This window comes from Pteropus alecto, unplaced genomic scaffold (assembly GCF_000325575.1).
Source record: "Pteropus alecto unplaced genomic scaffold, ASM32557v1 scaffold161, whole genome shotgun sequence".
In the NCBI taxonomy this organism is placed as follows: Eukaryota; Metazoa; Chordata; class Mammalia; order Chiroptera; family Pteropodidae; genus Pteropus; species Pteropus alecto.
Window position 1 is genome coordinate 9,588,616 of NW_006432943.1, and position 18,028 is coordinate 9,606,643.

An 18,028-nucleotide genomic window follows, 5' to 3' on the forward strand; every position below is an offset into this window, starting at 1 on the left:
TGCAATGTAGCCAGCCTTCTCATAAACACCACACAGAGCATGATCCCAAAAAGTGCCTTAACCAGCAGCTGCTGGATACACTGATTTGATCAGATTCTGTTCAACCAGCAGCAGACACCCATGCCAGGAAAAAGATTGCCAGGCCCTGTTTCAATAGCTCACGGAGCTCTCACCTTTGCCAAATAACATGCTCTTACATATTCCCAGCATTATTTGGATTTTAAAACCCTCTCATGTCACCAAGCAGAAAATGTCCAGTGATTTCTCTATGACACTTTAGGACCTGGAAGAAAAATTCATCACACATACTGCTCCCTGAAAGCCTCTCTCCTCTCTCATGGAAATTAAAAGGTTTATCAATATTGTCCCTTTGCAAATGCATGGAAATTTCCAGTTGCTTACAGCTAATGTTCATCAAATTAATTTATCTAATATTTTCTGCCAACACAAGTACTGTTGACATTGATCAGGGGATTATAAAAATCTACCATTCTATTGCAAGGATCTTTCTTTCTTTCTTTCTTTCTTTCTTTCTTTCTTTCTTTCTTTCTTTCTTTCTTTCTTTCTTTCTTTCTTTCTTTCTTTCTTTCTTTCTTTCTTTTCTTTCTCTCTCTCTCTCTCTTTCTTTCTCTCTTTCTTTCTCTCTTTCTTTCTCCATTCTTTGGTCCTTTCCTTCCTTCCTTCCTAGCTTCCTTCCTTCCTAGCTTCCTTCCTTCCTTCTTTCCTTCCTTCCTTCAAAATTGTTTAAGAATTGAAGTCTACCATCTGGCCTTTCCAATTTAAGAGTTTTGATTTATTAAAGAATAAGGACAAAACTCCCCCATTATCTAAATATTGATTTCTTCTGGTGAGGCAACCCTTGGTTGACCTCACAGATTGCAAGGAACTTGTTAGCTTACAATCCCTTATTTTTTTACTTTTGAAGCCTATAGCACCTGGTCTTCCTAGGGTCTCCCATTCAAGTACTAACCAGGCCCATCCCTGCTTAGCTTCCGAGATCAGACGGGATCGGGCTTGTTCAGGGTAGCATGGCCGTAGACGGGATGTTTCTTAAGAAAAAAGAAAAGTTAATTTCGTGACAAAATAAAATTTAGTTCTATGTATCATTTTTTCTTGAGATTTTAATGGAATGGTCTTGAAAATATAATAGGCCTAAAGATCCTCCTGATACTGGGGGTGCTGGGGTTAATTGAGTTTTTTTCCTCCCACCTTACTCTTTTCCAACCCACATTCTCAGAACTAAAATACTACTCTAGGTGAGTAATGTCCCACAGAATTGCAATGGAAAACTATATCCACTAGTGGGCCAGGTTGCAACACAATCTCATAAGTGGATGGCACCACAGGTAACACAGCTTAATCTCTTCGTGAGACCCCATATTCTAAAGTTTCTAAAGCCAATTAAGTAAGAAACCACAAGAGTTACAGAAGTTCTGTGTATGTTAAATCTGATTCTAAGAGCTATTTAGCAAAAAGGATCAGAAGTAAGGACATCTTCCTTTGATAATATGGGCAGACAGACAAGTAATCGTCATCTTTTGGGGCATATGGACAGTTAGATGAGATGTGATGGATCTCCTGAGCCAAACTTAAGTGGAGAAATCCAGCAGACACACAAATGATTTTGTTTAAATATGAAATTTTCTTCCATTTGATATACGAATAAATTAGGCAACCCATTTTACTGTAAATGATTCTTATTCTCAAAACAAAACAGGCTTTATGATGCCTTTGTGATGAAAACTCTTCAGATTTGAAATGTTAGGTTCATTTTTCATAAAACCTTCACTTGCATATTCCAATAGAGTTCATTACAAATCCATGTAATGATTTTTTAAATGATATTAATATTAGCAACTCTGAAATCAATTATAATGGTCATGTATTATTATTATCACAATACTTTTTTTGCAATTGTCATTACAATGTTTATAGCCTCATAGTATCTCAAACCCCTAGTTAGATATGTAGTCATATCTCAGTGAAAGAGATTTAAAAGTGCATGCTCAATGTTGAGATAGAAATCCCTCAAGTGTTAAAAAGAAGAAAGAAGAAGGGATACAAATATGTATAAATTTATCTTTCAACACAAAATATCTGTCCTAAAAAAGGAAACAGCTGAAGCAAAGAAGAGTTTAAACGTTCATAGAAGAGTTTGTAGAAAAGTTTCTTCCCGGTCTGTGAGGTAGGGCTTTCAATCTTCTGTCCTTGGCTTTCAGGCTTCTTCCCAGTAGGCGTTTCCTCATTTTCCAGTCTTCTTAAGGCAAGAGGTAAAAAAAAGTTTTATCTTTTTAAACTAAATTTCCTTCTTATCTTGCCAATGGGTTCTCTGAGACAGGGGAAAGTTAATTTAAGATGCCCTTGAAGAAGTGCAAAATTTGACATTTATTGTATTTAAGGAATCCCTTTTCTCTTACATCCAAGGCCATTTTCTATAGAAAGGTGAAAAGGTGGGTTACTCTGGGAAAAGCAGAATAGATCTAACAGGTGTACTTGTTAACCCTCCTGTGCTACTAGAATATGTTTACACAGGGGGTCAATCAGATCTGATCAGCATGTCTTTTAACTTGCCAACCATTTCTGAGCTGATAGAATGACTTAGAGGTGCCCTTTTTCATTCTATACCTTTCAAGGAAAAAAAAAAGAATTCATGTTGAAATGTGAGTGTATTTGCATATATTTAAAATTACTCATAGCTGGTGGGCAAAGAACAATGAGCAGAAGGAAAACTTGTATTTCCTTTTGTTTTTAAAGAGTGCACATCATGGAATTCTTATGCCCGTGAAGGCTTTGCTCATTTTCCTTTGCTGGTTCTTCTCAGCTCCCTCAACCTCTAAATTTTGCAATGTATTGGGGCTCAATGCTTTCTCATCTCTTCTCCTCTCACCTCTCCCTTTCTTGGTGTTTCTTGGCTTTAAACGTGTTTCTGGAAACAATTCCGAAATTTATGTTTTCATCCCAGATTCCTTCCTCAATGCTAACTCCATTTGGATGTCTCACTGGCATTTCAACTAACACTTCCAAAATGGAACACCTGATTTCCCCCTCACTTACTATGATGATCATTTCTCACCTCAGTAAATGGTATCTACATCCTTTTTGTTATTCAGGCCAAAAATCTTGGAGTCATCGTGACTTCTTTCTCTTTTACTTTACATCCAATTCTTCGGAAATTCTATTGGTTGTATTCAAATTATATGCAGAATCATCCCTCTATCTCCACTATCCTGGTCTAAGCCCAACATCATCTCTAGGCTGGAAGTAGTCTCCATGGCAACCATCTTTAACTAGACTGCCCTCCTAACTGTCTAGTCTGCATACAAAATCCAGAGTGATGTTATTAAAACTCATTCATAGATAAAGTTGATGGCCTCATCATCCTTGGCAAAGCTCTGCATTACATTGCCCATTACCTCTCTGATCTCATCTTTGACCATTTTGTTCATTGCTGCATGTTTGGTACCTGGAACAGAACCTGCTGCATAGTGGGTGCTCAAAAATATTGGTGGAATGAGTAAATGTTTTACTCTAGAAAGAAATCAACAAACTAAAAACAAAATGCTTAGATATTGGGGCTATTTGCAAATAAAATCATAAAATCATTTAGAAACAGGAGCAGCTCCTAAATATCATTTGATTTACTTCTTCATTTTACAGGTTAGAAAGTAAGCCTTCGAAAACTTAAGTGACTTGCCCAAGGTCACACAGCAGTCAATAGACACATGAACCTTTAGTTCTTATTTGGACTTTTCCTTCAAGCAATAACTTTCTAGCATTTCCCTCATTCATACACTCAGCATTCTGATCTTCCCATGTGATTCTAGCAGTTGGCATGATGATTAACAAACAACACACACTCCAGAAACATTCTCTCCTAATTTATGTTGGGTGAAGGGGACCAAAGCTTTGCCACCCCAAAATATACACTTTGGGATATTGATTTTAAACTAGTTATTAAGGAACAGAGGACTCAGAAAGAGGTTTTACCATCCCCTGCCACCTGTCTAAAAGGAATTTAGATGGACAACCTGCTCCAGGCAGGGAGATATCATCACAGATAACTATAGTTTAATAGAAACTAGTGTGTGATAGAGAGGTACCTAAAACAAGGCCAATTTGTCAAAGTCTTCTCTGTGTCCCATTGTTAAATATGGCTCAGTAAACATTTATTTACCAAGCATTTGCTTTCCATGTGCATGTGAATATTCTTCCTGCCCTTTGAAGTTCCAAACTATAGCTCTCTTTCTCCTTAGCTCCGGAATGACACAAAAGTCTTAATTGCTCACTGTGTTGCCAGGTCTCATATTCTTCTGGCACCTCCACATGGACATACTTATTAAATTTAGTCATTTTCTCCTGTTAATCTGTCTCATGTTAATTTGATTGCTAGTCCGGCCAGAAAAACTTAGAAAAGTGAGAAAAAATTATTTTCTGATCCCCTCACAGGCTATACTGGTTACTGTGTGACTTTAAACAAACTAGCAAGAAAAAAAAATTAACAGATTGAAAAAACAATTTATAGTTGCTACAAAAATAATATAAAGTTTACTCAAAAAATTAAAAATATAACAAATATATGATCCAGCAATATCTCACTTCTGGATAGTTATCCTAAAGAATTAAAATCAGTTTCTCAAAGTGATATCTTCACTCCCACATATACTGCAGCATTATTCACAATAGCCAAGGTGTGAAAACAACCTAAATTCCCATCAACAGATGAATGGATAAAGGAAACGTGGTGTATACATACAATGGAATATCATTCAGTCTTAGAAAAGAAGTAAATCCTGCAGTATGTCACATGGGTAAACCTGAAGGATGTTATGCTAAGTGGAATAAACCAGTCACAGACTGACAAATATTATATGATTCTGCATATATAAAGTATCTAAATAGCCAAATCCACAGAAGTAGAGAGCAAGGTGGTTGCCAGGGCCTAGGGGAAGGGGGAAATGAGTTGTTGTTAGATGAGTATGAACTTTCAGTTATGAAAAATGAATAATTTCTAGAAATCTGCTCTATAACATCATGCCTATAGTTTATAATACAGTATAAAAATTCGTTAAAAGGGTAATCTCATGTTAAATGTTCTTATTATAATAAAAAAATTAGAAAACACATTTAGGTTACAATGAGGCAGATTGTTTAACACTGTCAATTGTCAGTTTATGGAATAATCTCCCAAAGGAAATATGAAAATGCCATCATGTAAGACATTTGAAGCAACTGAAGAAAAGCACAAAAAAATGCCTTGTTCTTCTTCCTATATGGGTGACAAGACCCATATAAGCATGACTTAAGACACAAATAATTCCACAGCCTATGGGCAGTCTTCAGACCACCCACTAGTGTCAGGAAAAAGAGGAAGACTTGGCTGGAACTGATGACTCACATCACGATGACTTGCTCAGCATGTTTCTGGCTCAGTTACAGGGTGTTAAGAAAGGAGCACTTACCACCAAGTCACCACACTCCCAACTTGAAAAAGTTTCCAGGGAAAACAGGAGGCTCTTCTCCACTCCACCCTACTTTTGGAATTGGTCTCTGTTTTGTTTTGTTTTGTTTTAAATCAGAAACAACCTGTGTAGAAGACCAGACCATACAATCTATAAAGGACAGACAAAATCTTAGACCAGGGGTCAGCAAACTACGGCCCAAGGGCCAAATCTGGCCCATAACCGAACCGGTTTATCTAAATAAAGTTTTATTGAAACACATCCAAGACCACTTATTTGCATAATATTTATAGTTGCTTTCACAGTACAATGACAGAGTTGAGTAGCTGCAACAAAGACTGTATGGCCCACAAAGCCTAAAATACTTATTATCTGGTCTTTTACGAAGACAGACCCCTGCCTTAGACTAATAACTTTGAGAATACTAATTCAAGAATCTCCAAGGTAAAATATGTAAAAATTATTGATTTTCCCATCTTTTAAGTTAAGGAAAAAAAAAATTTGAATACAATATGCCAACTTTCTACAAATCTGGTCCAAGATAGCACATGCTAGGGTCTGGAGCACACATCTGTGGCACCTAAAGTGGTGTCATAATTAAAAATGGAAGCACTAGAATCAGAAAGACTTGAGTGTGAATACTGGATTTGTTATTTACCAGCTGTGTAATCTTCACCTTGAAATAAAGTAAAAAGTATTATCCAGCTCATAGGGCTCTTTTAAAGAGTGAATGAATTATTATACATAAAGCACTTAGCACAGTGCCTGGTACATTAGTAGGCGCTCAAAAAACTACCTAGTTATAAGATTAGAATATTATCAAAAAATTAAACTTAGGGAAACAAGTTTCCAAGATTAAATATGAAGCTGATGGAATATAAATGCATCACTTGTTAATTTAAGCAATACCTGCACAGTTTTCTCCAGCATCTCCACAGAGAAGGTCATTTTCAGGACTTCTGGTTGAATTTCCATCTGCCACAACACAATGGAGGATCACTGGGCCTTGAAGTTCAAAATAGAACAACAACAAACATGAAAACTTAAAAATTTCCTCAACGTGAAATACTCTATCAAAGTTTTGACCCATTTATAAAAATAACAAGTTCCATTTCCAAGTCATTCTCCCACAGCAAGGGAAGGTACAAAGGTTGGCATGTCTCATATTTTAAGTTCAGTGCTACAGACAAAATTTGCAGGCCAGCATCATTTACGTTTAACTATGCACCTTAAGTGAGGAAACTTAACCATAACTTGTGATGGAACCTTACCATACAAACAGAAAGCAGAAGGAGTTCTCAGCCACTGGATAAATACACTGAAAAACATCCAGGGAGGATGGATCATGATTCCATATGGCAAATACTTTTTCCATTCCACACAGACCCAATGTTTTTCAGGTATTAACTATTGTGTCCTTCCTTCTGGAAAGATGAGAACTAGATTTTCAAGTCATAGGAATTATTTTAAAATTTTGGGTTCCTCCAACTACTTATCTTTGTCTCTGAGAAGGACAGTCTTTGTGGAAGACTATGGGGGAGAGAGGAATATTATGTTATGGTTAGAATAATTTGGAACACATGTGTAGTTTTTACCTAAACCTGGTTCAAACAAACCAACTGAAAAAAAGCACTTATGAAATTATCAAGGAAACCTGACACTGACTGGACATTATACAATATTAAAGAATTATTATAGATAAAGTGTGATAACGATATTGTAGTTTAGGTTATAAAACAGTCTATATCTCTTAGAGATTGATATTTAAATATTTATTAATAAAATCAATGTATTTGAGTTTGCTTTAAAGTAATCCAACATGGGAAGGGGAATATAAGATAGTGAGTAAACGTTATAGATAAAACAAGATTGGCCACATATTGATAACTGTTGAAGCTAGATGGTGGGTATATCAAGGTTTACTATGCTGTTCTCTCTCCTCTTTTTTAAAAATAATTTTTTAATTTTTAAATTACAGTGGGCATATGATATTATATTAGTTTCAGGTGCATAACAGTAAATAGACATATACATATATATTCTTATGAAATGATCACCCACATAAATCTAGTACCCATCTGACACAATACATAGTTATTACAATATTATTGACTATATTCCTTATGCTGTACTTTACATCCCCATGACTATTCTGTAACTACTTTACATCTCCATGACTATTCTGTAACTACCAATTTGTACTTCTTATCTACTTTTATATATGTATTCAAAAAATGTTTATAATAAGAAGTTTAGGAGAGCAGCAAGGAGAAATAAGATGGTTTGGGAGTTAGCTGGTTCTGAGTTCATGACCTGTTTTGCCGCTTTGCAACCATGTGCCCCGGCAAGTTTCATAACCTCTCAATTTTGTCTTTGGCAAAGCGGAGATAATTATTATCTCTTCTTCAGGGTATTGTTGTGAGGGTTCAACCAAGCAAACATGCAAAGTACTTAACACAGTACTGGCATGCAATCAATGCTCGATTAAATAGCTTACTATTATGCAACTGGCAGGAAAAGAATAACTTACCAACTGGTCATATTGACATTTATACATCTAGTCAATGGTTTAACTACACATGTTCTCCAATTCAATTCAGTTCAACAAATATCCATGAGCATCCAGAAACACACAGGCGGCTAGGACATGCTCTACTCCCAAATTGCTCCAAAGCTACTAAGGTAGGTAATCAGCCAACTAATTAGCCATAATACAAAGTGATAACACTGTATCAGAGAACAAAAGTGTCTAGCAAGTTCAGAGGCCACAATAGTTTTCAAAAAGAATCTTCCAAATAGAGATTCTTTTCCATCTATTGAATTAGAAACACTTTTTTAAAAAAGTGTCAAGTAGCATGGAAACAATGAAGAGTAATGGACACTTAAATCCAATGGTGATGGGTAAATTCATACTACTTTTTGGAGGACAATTTAGCACTGTATGTGCTAAAAGCAAAAAGCTTTAAAAAATGTACAAATGCTTAAATCCGGTAATTTCATGTCTAGTAATTTTTCCTAAGGAAATACTTCAAGACACATAAAAAGAGTTAGCTATAAAAATTCTCTATATGACATGGTTTATTTAAAAAAATAGAAATTTACTTAAATAGAGAATTAATTATATATGGAACTATTTTCATGCAATAAAATGCTATTCAGCCATAAAAAAAATTTTTCAAACATTTAATTAATTTCTAAGAGAAGCAGGCTACAGAACAGAAATGTTGGGTTATCTATGTGAGTGTCTGCATGCATGTGTGTGATAAATATTAAAAAATATATAGATAGATAGTTTAAAAGGTGGGTAAGTAGATAGAGAGTTGCCTACACTGGTTAGGGGAAGACTTTTCATAATTTTCCTTATTTGCACTTTCTAACATTGCCACTAACATATTTTGATTTTTGCAACAAGAAAAAAAGAGTGTCTCAAATTTTTAAGAAGTGCTATTTGGCCACCAAATTTCTAGATTTTTAATATTTTTCATACAAAAACATAGCACCATCCTTTCTCACTTAGAACAAAACAGAAACAATCATTTAAGGCTTCTCAAGCACAAGAATTTTACATTATTCATCTTTGTAATCCTGGTATCTAACATAGAACATAATGGATTCATTTCAACAAATGGTGAAAGAATAAATAAATTTATCTATAAACAAACCAACAAAATCTTCAAATTCAAAACTCCCAATATCAATTTATAATGAAAAATTTTAATCAATTTTTTATTGTTATAAAACAGGTTTAATGCATTTAAAAAATCCCTTACATGGGCCTCCTTCATGGGCAGAATCAGGAAGATTTAATTCTGGAGTTAATCTGCTCTAATGGTGGGAATTAAAAAAATAAACAGAAGAAACCTTTAAATCTCATAGAGATTCAACATCTGCAAACTGGGGATGACGATATCTCCTTTTCAAGGTTATAAAAATTAAATAAATTAACATAAGAAAAGAAATATGACTTGGCACATAGTATACAGTTTTTAGTCTACTTATTGTCTTTCCTACTATCACTTATAATTTAACTCATTCTCTACTTCCACTTAACAGAGAGAGTTCTGATTCCATTGAAGCCCTTCCTTGGGCCTCTGAACATTCTGGCAGGCTGGGGCTTGTGCCCAGGCTTTCTTCTGCTAAGACTCACTCCACATTCTGGTATCAGCTGGTGAAAGGATGCCACTGGGGAGAGACCCTGGAGAGGACTCCTGAGGAGAAGGCATCCAAGGGTAAACCAGACCCCAAGCACAGGGCACTGGGGCAGTGTGCCTTGTTTCTCTACTCCCACCCAACCAATTTCATGTCATAGGCTGGTGGCCATGAACAAAGTCTAGCCTGAAGAACCATTTTCTTGGTCTGCATAGTTTTTAAAATTGAATCAAGATAGTTCATATTAAACCTGAATTTTTCTGCTTCCTTGAAAAAGTAGAAGGTCTGGCAACCAACACAGGTTTGAAACACTTTCATGTCAACAACTGTTTGGAGATAAATAGCAGGTGACACCCTGAAATGCCACAGACTCCATCAGGCTTTCTGTGCTCATTTATTTCAACTGCCTAGACCCTGACAGGCATTTCAGCTTGTAATTCGTGTGAAGTAACTCAGAAATCAGAGAAATGCTCACAAAACCATCTGCTCAATATTCAAGGCTGCTTCAGAGAGAAAAGACACTCCTGTTCCATCCATACCTAATTGAACAAATATTTATTAAGCAGTATGTGTTTGGTACTGGTACGAGACACTGAAGGTTCAAAGATAACAGATAATTTTGTTGTTTCTCAGTTAAAACTTTTCAATGACCCCATTTTAGCTACAACGGGGTCGACAGAATTCAAACTAATTAATACAGCTCTTAGAACTCAAGGAACTCACATTCTGGCAATAAAGACAAACACACAAATCTTTAAGGTATAGTGTAATAAGCATGACAGAGGTGATGCAGGAGTAACACAGGATGGAGAATCAGCTCAGCCTAACAGCAAAGTCTTTGTAGAGAAGGTGAGAACTATGGTGAGTTTTTAATGAGGAATAAATGATTTTTTAAAGCATCAATTAATTTCTGGAAAATAAAAATTGCATAAGCAAGATAACATAATCATAGTTTATTATTTTTTTCAATAGTGGACAATATTTACATGGTAATAATAATGTAAATACTGATATTTTAACAAAAAATTTTCACAAAATCAGGGCCAGTAATTAGCTCACATATACCATGTGAGAAAACTGGTTGTGATTAATAAATATTTGTTCTGTGTCAGTTCTGAAATGTTTTGATTATCACCCCTATAGTAACTATACTGGAATTATAGGAGAAGAGAAACTTACTAGGTAAGTTTAAACTTGACAAGTCAAGAAACGACATTCCAAGTAAATTATTTAACAGGACATAGGTGAATACAGTAGAAACCCTAAGAGTCAAAAGTAGCTACTTCTAGAGAGGTAGAAAGGCAGGAAGGTCTGGTGCAATAACCCGTTCTTTGTTGTTAGAAATCTTTTAGTGATTATTTAAAAATCTATGTATATTTAGTAAATTATTAAAAATATTTTAAATTATGATCTGGTGCAATAATCCGTTCTTTGTTGTTAGAAATCTTTTAGTGTTACATGATTATTTAAAAATCTATGTATACTTAGTAAATTATTAAAAATAAAATTAAGTTTTAAGAAAAGGATTAAGTTGTAATTAACCAGGGCATTCTAAACAAAAGAGACAGCTTATAAAAAGGCATGGCAAAAATAACACAACTCATCTAGCTTGTCTGGATGGTGGGTGGGTATTGTGACAAAAGGAAACTGGAGAGTAGGTAAGGAACAAATGGCCTAAGAGCTGTGTTAATTAATTTGAGTTCTGTTGACCTCACTGCAGCTAAAATGAGGTCACTGAAAAGTTTTAAGTGAGAAAAAGAGTAATTATCTTTTTTCCTCCTTAGTTTGAAAGGTTCTTTTAATACCAATAGAACTGAGTCAGACATACCTAACCCAAGGTGGTGGCACTGGGTATGGGGAAGAAATGAATACAAGAGAGATACACATAAAGTAAAATATAAAAGACTTAGTAACTGGTATGATACGGTGGGATGTAAAGAAAAGGAATTTAGAATGAGTCCAGGGCTTGTGGCTTGAGTAACTGGCTGGATTGTTGTATCTGATCACATATAAGGTATACAAGCAGACAAACAGGTTGAACATTGCTGTAGACTGGTTTTGTTGCTGTTGTTGTTGTTGAAATCTAAATTCCTAAATCCCAACATGATGGTGTTAGGAGGTGGAATCTTTAAAGGGTGATTAGGTCACGAGGTGGAGCCTTCATAAATGGGATCAGTGCCCTTATAAAAGAGGCCCCGGAGAACTCCTTTGTGCCTTTTGCCTTGTGAACACACAGAGAGGTGTCTGTCTTTAAACCAGGAAGCAGGCTCTCAACAGGTGCAGAATCTACCGGCGCTTTCGTTTTGGATTTCCCAGACTTCAGAACTATGAGAAATAAATGTTTGTTGTTTACAAACCACCCAGTCTATGTATTTTGTTAGAGCACCCAAAAGTGGTTAAGACAGGAATAGAGAAAGAAATTCAGCTTCGAATACTCTGAGATTTGGAATGACTGTGGTTTATCTAGGAGATATTAAGTAGATATTAGATCTGGAACTTCAGAAGGAACTCAAAGCTACAGGTTCTATAGTTGGGAGTCATGGAAAATAAACTGATATTTCATGCCATGTAAGTGTGTCTCTCAGGCCTGTGAAAAGAGAAAGCTGATTAAGAACAGAATTTTGAAGTATACCAATATGATGGAGGGATGGAAAGAGAAATGTCCTCAAGTGACTGAGAAGGAACAGCCACAGAGGTAAGGAGATTTTTCCTAAGAAGAATTTGATCAATGGTATAAACAAAGACGATGGAGAATTAAAGATAAGAACAAAAACACATGCATTGGATTTACAACCAAAAAGCACTAGTAATATCTTGCTAGAGAAATATTAGTGGCATAAAGAGTATGCTAACTATTGTGGATTACTCTTCAAAGACATTGAATTGAAAAACAGGGAAAGATTAGTCAATATACACACAAAAAAAGAAAATTGTTTTGTTTTTGTTTTAAATGTAAGATAAAATTGACAAGAAGAAGCCAAAGTTATAGGATGAATTACTAATAGAGGCAGACAAGGTTGGAAGGTTTAGCCTGAAAGGCAGGGCCTTTTCTACAGTTACAGAAGTCCCCACTTACCCTCTGAGAATTAAGTTCCAAGACCCCCAGTGAATGTCTGAAACCGTAGATACCAAAACCTATATATTCTATGTTTTTTCTTATACACACATACTAAGGATAAAGTTTAATTTATAAATTAGGCACATAAGAGATTAGCAATAACTAATAATAAAATAGAACAGTTATAACAATATACTGTAATAAAATTTATGTGAATGTGGCATTATTAAGTAAAAAATGGGTTATTTGAACATAATCACTGTGATACCGCATCAGTTGATGTGATAACCAAGGAAGCCAGTCAGTGACTGACCTAACCTGCAGGGAGCATACATGGAGTGAATACACTGAATAAAGGAATGATTCGATGGCCTGAATGGGATGGAGGAGGATGGTGCAGGATGCAGCAAGATGTCATCATGCTCCTCAGAATTGGGCACAACTTAAAATTTATTCCAGAAATTGTTTATTTCTGGAATTTTTCATTTAACATTTTCAGACTGTGGTTGACTGCAGATAACTGAAACTGCAGGAAATGTAATTGCAGATAAGAGGGACTAGTTTTTCAGTCAAAGTTAGCAATTTTGGCAAATATAACTTTATTCTGAGTGAATAAAGCATCTTTAGAAAATAAGAACTTAAAAGTATTTATATTCTATACATCTCATCTCATTGTTTAATGAAATCCAAATTCTGGTTTAATGAGTGGGAAACATCGATAGGTTTCTCAATTTTCACACTATTGATATTTTGGGCGGGACAATTCTTTGCTGCGGAAGCCTGTGCATCATAGGATAATTAATAGTATCCAAGGCTTTTAGCCTCCAAATGCCAGTAGCATCCCAACTACCCTCTCCCTTTACTCCTGAGCTGTCACCATTAAAAATGTCTCTAGACATTGCCAAATGTCCTTGGGAGGAAATTTGTTCTGGTTGAAAATCATCATAATTCTCTTTAACCTTTTAATATTTTAAAAATCCAATATACAGCTTTCATTTGAATCTGTTGTTTTAATCTAAATCAATTGTACAGCCTCAAAGACTCAAATTTCGACTTCTTAAAAAAATCATTAGGGAAAGTATCATTATATTGTGGAAAAATCACCAGACTCAGTCATTAATTCAATTTGTGATCTTGAGTTAATTAACAAACGATCTTGACTTTTTCCTCCAGAAAAATAAGAGTCATAGGTTCCCTGTACATCCCATAATCTAGTTAACAAAAATCAAATAAAAATATAGTAAAAGAATTTTAAAAAGAACACACATTATTATAATAATCATTGTCTTTATCAAAGTATGAATTATATTTTAGAGAAAATAAAAGAAAATATGGTACTTAGATGTGGAAAACATAATATTTTCATTCAAAATGGTCACTAATTATATACATCAGAATTAGTAAAAACCTTAGAGTTATTAAAATCTCTTACCCATCAATTTGTACCTCCCCTCAAATTAACCCTTGGGAGAATTTTTCAATCCCGTCTTTAAAATTTTAGTAGAGACTTCACTCTCTTCTAATGCATCCAATTTCAGTGAGATCATTCATCTATTCTTCCAATCACAGTTATTCATTCATTCAAAAAATTATTAAGCACCTATTTCTAAAGCTCTATAAATGCTTCTTGGTGTTGAGTTGGTTTTGCCTTTCTGTAAATTTACTCTGCTTATTAGAATCATCTGGAATAACTTTAAAATCTCTTTTGCATGATGGATTCATATATATTTGAAGCCAGCTATCAAGTTTTCCTGAAAGAATTTCTCTTCCTCAGGCTAAAGATCCTGGTTCCTTCAACTACATTTTACTTGACATCATCGAGCATCTCATAAACCTTGTCACTGTCTTCTAAATGTAAGCTTAAAATAAAGTGCCATTTCACGTTGCCTGACAAAAGTGGAATAGAGTGGGGCTCTTAACCTCCACATTGTAGACATCAATTTTTTTTTTTTGGTTGTCTCATTAAATGCTGAAGTTTTATTCTGCTTACAATAGGATAAAATTTCTAAATCTCTTGTACTTCGTGGAAGCAGTGTATTTATGGGTTTATTTGTTCTTTTTTTTGTCGTTGTTCTGTTATGTTTCATTTTTACTTTTTACCTTTAAAAAGATTTTATACTTGGCCCTTTTAAATATTATTGTGTTAGATTTACCTATCATTTAAATATTTCACAAACTTTCTGATTTCTTATTCTTTCATTCAACCATACTTCCCTGCTTCACATGACCTAAAGAATTTCTCAGATGCACCAAAACATTAAAAACAAAATAAAACAAAATAATATTAGATTAGTTGTATTTGCTAAGTGACTGAAAATTGAGAATCTATTTCCAGGGCTAGTTTTTAAATATCAACTCCACCCATTAAATTAAAGACAAAAGGAAAAGAAACCCATTTCTATTTGAGTGAGTCACAGTTCCATTTACTTTCATGCACTTTGAGATTCTCAAATTAAAAATTATGAAATATATTAAGATGATCTCTATCAGCCAGCATGGGGGATGAGGTCACTGGAGACAATACAAGCATTGAAAGACACATAGCGTGACAAGGAGCATGACCCACTGTCTCAAAGTTACTGCTAATGCTGAGGTAAGTCATACACCAGCTGGGTCAACTATTTAAAAAGATCAAATATAACCAACCTAAACAGTCATATAGTTGGTATTTTCCTCATCTCTGAGCTGAATTTTCCATTTTTAGAGCCAAGTGCTTTTTATATTTTAAAAATAAATATAACATTATCACAAGTTGTCCATTTATGTATATTCTGATAATTTAGGACATCTTTTTAGATTTCTTAATTTATCTACTAAACTCAGTGATTTCCTATCTCATAGTAATCTTATTTTAGGATTCAAACCTCACTCTATCTTCCATTAGGAAATCCAACTGTAAATCAAAGGAGAATTTATCAATCTATGAATAAAACCAGAAATTGGAAGAGTATTTCAAAGTCAAATCCTTGACATTTCATTTATTTTAGAGGGAAACAGTATAGAATAAGAGGAAAAGGATATGTCTGGAGGCAAATGGAGCTGGATATGAATTCTGGATGTATGTTTTAATCACTAGCTTTGTGATTATGATTCGGTTAGTCGGCATTGAATTGCAAGGGTCCCCATGCATAAACCGAGGCCCATAATATGTAACTTATGTGGTAAAGATTTAGTTATGTGTTTAAAGAAATGGAAAAATATAAGTTATGAATTATTAACCTTGGTAATGCCTGGCACAGAATAGTCACTCAACAAAATAGCAGCTATGAGAGGCCTGAAGTAAAAGAAAAGAATTCTAATTATTCTGGTAAAACAGTAGATTCTCATTCTTATAAGTGGATGTTGACAAATTTCTACATTTGTGATGTGATTTGATTTGTACATAAAATGTTTACGAAATAAACTACAAAATACACATACATATATAGTACATACTACATTTCTAGTATGTACTGAGTGAAGCAAAACTGTATGTTGGTCTTTCCACATGCTGTTTCTTTCTAGTGTTTTTTAAAAAAGATTTGAAGCGAATGTGCTTCAACCAATTAATAGAAATATGGCATCATCTGCATGTATGGCTCTTTGTATTCACAGTACAGTTCTGCCAGTGACTCAGCTTATTGTTTATGTCAGACGGGATTACTGATTCAGTTAGTAGATTAAGTGATTCAATGACACAAATACAACAGATAAAGTCAGATCTTAGATGGTACTATCTAAACCAAGTGGATTATAAATCGTGTCTCCAATTTTGGAACAATAAAGTTGATAAAGATTTTAAAGTTTAAATCAATATTCAGAGTAAAAACTATAAGCATCTAGGGAATTTTCCCTTTGTATCTTTATTGTCGAGAATAAAAAGAGAAACTTGAGTATGCATAGTACACAGAGAACATTTTCCAAATCCAAAAAGAGATCACATCTAAAATGGAGTTGAAAAATATTAGGGGGTGGAAATAATGTTTAACATTGGGCTTGTCGTTGGCTGAGACAAAAACTATGAAATAGGTGAAGTTTGACACGGTGTTCTTCATCTTTTTTTGTTAACTTTTTTCCTATCATTTTTTAAACTTTTTTCCTATCTTTTTATGTTGTTGTCTTTTGTCCTCCTATAGGAGAAACTGGAAGAAACTCCAGAATGAAGTAGTATCCTCATACCACTTCAACATTTCCCCAAATAGGCCATGATTCTTTAACATATTTCCCTTTCTAAATGTATTTGAATTCAAAGCAGACTTGCAAAGAGAGAAAAAAGGAAATGAAGAATAGAAGGAGTCAAAGCAATGCAAAGTGTTTGACCATCATGCTGGGCAGGAGTTCCAAAGCGAACCACAGAGACACAGAAATTTGCTCAAATACATGTTCACTCATACAGGGGCTGTAAAATGTTCAAAAAGGGACTGCAGCTTGAATGAGTCCATGGGAAAAGAATGAAGGAAGAATTTGTCCCGATCACTTTCATCGCCCATTTCCTATTGGGCAAAATGCTCCCCCAGTGGGTGCTAACTCCCTCAGTCTCTATCCCCTTGGTGAATGAGAGGCCAGAATTCAGGCCCTGGGATACAATGTTGTATCCAAGTACAAAAGGAAAGGCAACCCAGTAAGGGTGAAGAGCTGAGCAAGAGACATAGGAGGTAGTTGAAGGGGCCTTAAGAGGTGCACGAGGTTCGTGTCCCAACACAGTGAAGATCTGAGGGATCAGGACATCTCACAGAGAGCCAGTTTCCAGGATAAGGAGGGAGTTTTTCCAAGGTCTCTCAAATCACACCACCTGGAGAACTGCCTGAAAAAATTGAAAGACAGGCTTCTAGATTTTCAGGGACAAGAGGAGAAGCAGTGACAAGGGGAGGGAAACAAAAAGAGGGTTCTTACAAATAGCTTATGTCCATTCAAAGTTAGGAAAGTAAAATATGAACTTCTTCCTTCTCCAATGTAAAATTATATTCTAAATGGTAGAAACAGTAGCTTGCTGTTTAAGAAAGTCTAAGAATGATGAATATCATTTTGCCTTAACTCATAAAAGTACCCCTCAATCTTATGTTTTTAAAGCCCAGAGATGGAAGTAATTTAACAACTTGTCCTACATAAACTAACTTATACATTTGAAAACTGTCAATACCACAATAATAATTTGCCAGTAAATCGACCTTTTTTTCTCCCACCATGATCATTATTAAATCTGTGAAAAAAATTACTAAATTGAATGGGACCCCATAATATCGATTTCTTGGAAATCGTCAGTTGTCAAAATTTGCCTTTTCATTCTCATTCCTTTATGATGAGACCAGATTAGACAGTCAAATACCGTAATACTTTAAATGAAAAGCTTGTGTGCTCACTGAGTTGCCATCATATTTCAAAG

General features: G+C 34.8%; 1 protein-coding gene and 1 pseudogene across 1 annotated transcript in view; both read right to left on the reverse strand.

Moving 5' to 3' along the window:
• Positions 1–18,028, reverse strand: part of BTC (betacellulin) — a 41,955-nt gene that overhangs the window by 11,897 nt on the left and 12,030 nt on the right. Inside the window, exon 2 of the mRNA XM_015586036.2 lies at positions 6,369–6,464. Within this exon, the coding sequence (XP_015441522.1) occupies positions 6,369–6,464 (96 nt within the window). The remainder of the gene's footprint in view (positions 1–6,368; positions 6,465–18,028) is intronic.
• Positions 924–1,040, reverse strand: LOC112476385 (annotated as a pseudogene).